At 34.4% G+C, this 1086-nt stretch overlaps 1 protein-coding gene across 1 annotated transcript; it reads right to left on the bottom strand.

Annotated features, from left to right (window-relative positions):
* Nucleotides 1–121: 121 nt before the first annotated feature.
* LOAG_19206 (hypothetical protein) lies at nt 122–344 on the bottom strand (the record flags this gene model as incomplete). Its single annotated transcript, XM_020451859.1, has 1 exon — nt 122–344. A coding segment is annotated over one exon (222 nt), but the record flags the coding sequence as incomplete, so codon positions are not given.
* Between the last annotated feature and the right edge of the window lie 742 nt (nt 345–1086).

The raw sequence follows: 1086 nt of genomic DNA, 5'->3' as shown, positions 1-1086 counted from the left end.
TTGCAGTAAGTATTTGAATTTTGAATTGCCACTTCACTGTCATAAGNGTTTTGCAATACATTTTCATGCGAACAAATACGTTAAAAAGTCTTTTGCTAAGCATAAATTTTGTAAAACTAACTTCCAATACCGCGGTGTTGCTTCTCGTGCCTTTGTAGTGCATGCTTGGAAGAAAGCAAACAGCCACAAATTTCACATGGAAATTTAGTTTGATGTTTTACGTAATGCTCTCGAAGTCCCTTTGAGGTAAGGAATTTCTTTCCACATGTGGGCCAAGTGCAGTTATATAAACCTTGTTCCTTGTGCGTTTCAAGGTGTTTTAAATATTCCATATACGTCTCCATAGTCGCATCACAATAACGACATTCATACTTCTGTTTGACTGAAAAACTGGTATGACGTTTGTGTTTACAAATACCATTTTATATGTTAATTAATGAAAATAAATTGAAAAATGACTGTGTTAGCATCATTCATTAAACCTATCAAATTACATTATGATTAACTTAGATTACGGGATGTTATTCACTTTTTTAAAGCATATCATAGATTTCTTTTTAAACAAAGAGCTCATTCTCAGTGTTGTCTCCAATGGAAGAATGTCGGATGAAAGTAATTCTGAATTTTTCACTGCAACTGGATAGAATTCGGATTTGGGATTCTTTGTAGCTTAGATCTTCATGCAATTGAGTTAAAACATAAACTGAAAGGATTAAAACGATATGTCATTATATAATTCTTTACTGCTTGTTCCCGGTAATTGTCCATTAGTATTTCCCATCCACTGTTATATGTAACTGCTCTGAAGCACTTGGTGCTAAATCCGAGTTGTGGCAGATGTTAAAGTATTCTGAGAAATACTCATTGCCCGAATGATCTTGTTTACCTAATAAGATTTGATCGGCAATGTGATGATTTCGTGTGTCTACCAAAGTATGCCCTAAATGCGGATTTCATTCCGTTTAGCCTAAAATTATCACACTGAGTCAAACGAAATGAACGGTTAGTACCCTTTTGGTTTCGTGGATCAAATGGCGCACTACTATTTCCATGCATTTATCACTATTTACTGAGGTTAGAAAAATA

Source organism: Loa loa, assembly GCF_000183805.2.
Source record: "Loa loa unplaced genomic scaffold supercont3.3195, whole genome shotgun sequence".
NCBI classification, from domain to species: domain Eukaryota; kingdom Metazoa; phylum Nematoda; class Chromadorea; order Rhabditida; family Onchocercidae; genus Loa; species Loa loa.
Note: the sequence above shows the minus strand (reverse complement) of the source record. Positions and strands in the feature narration are given on the sequence as shown.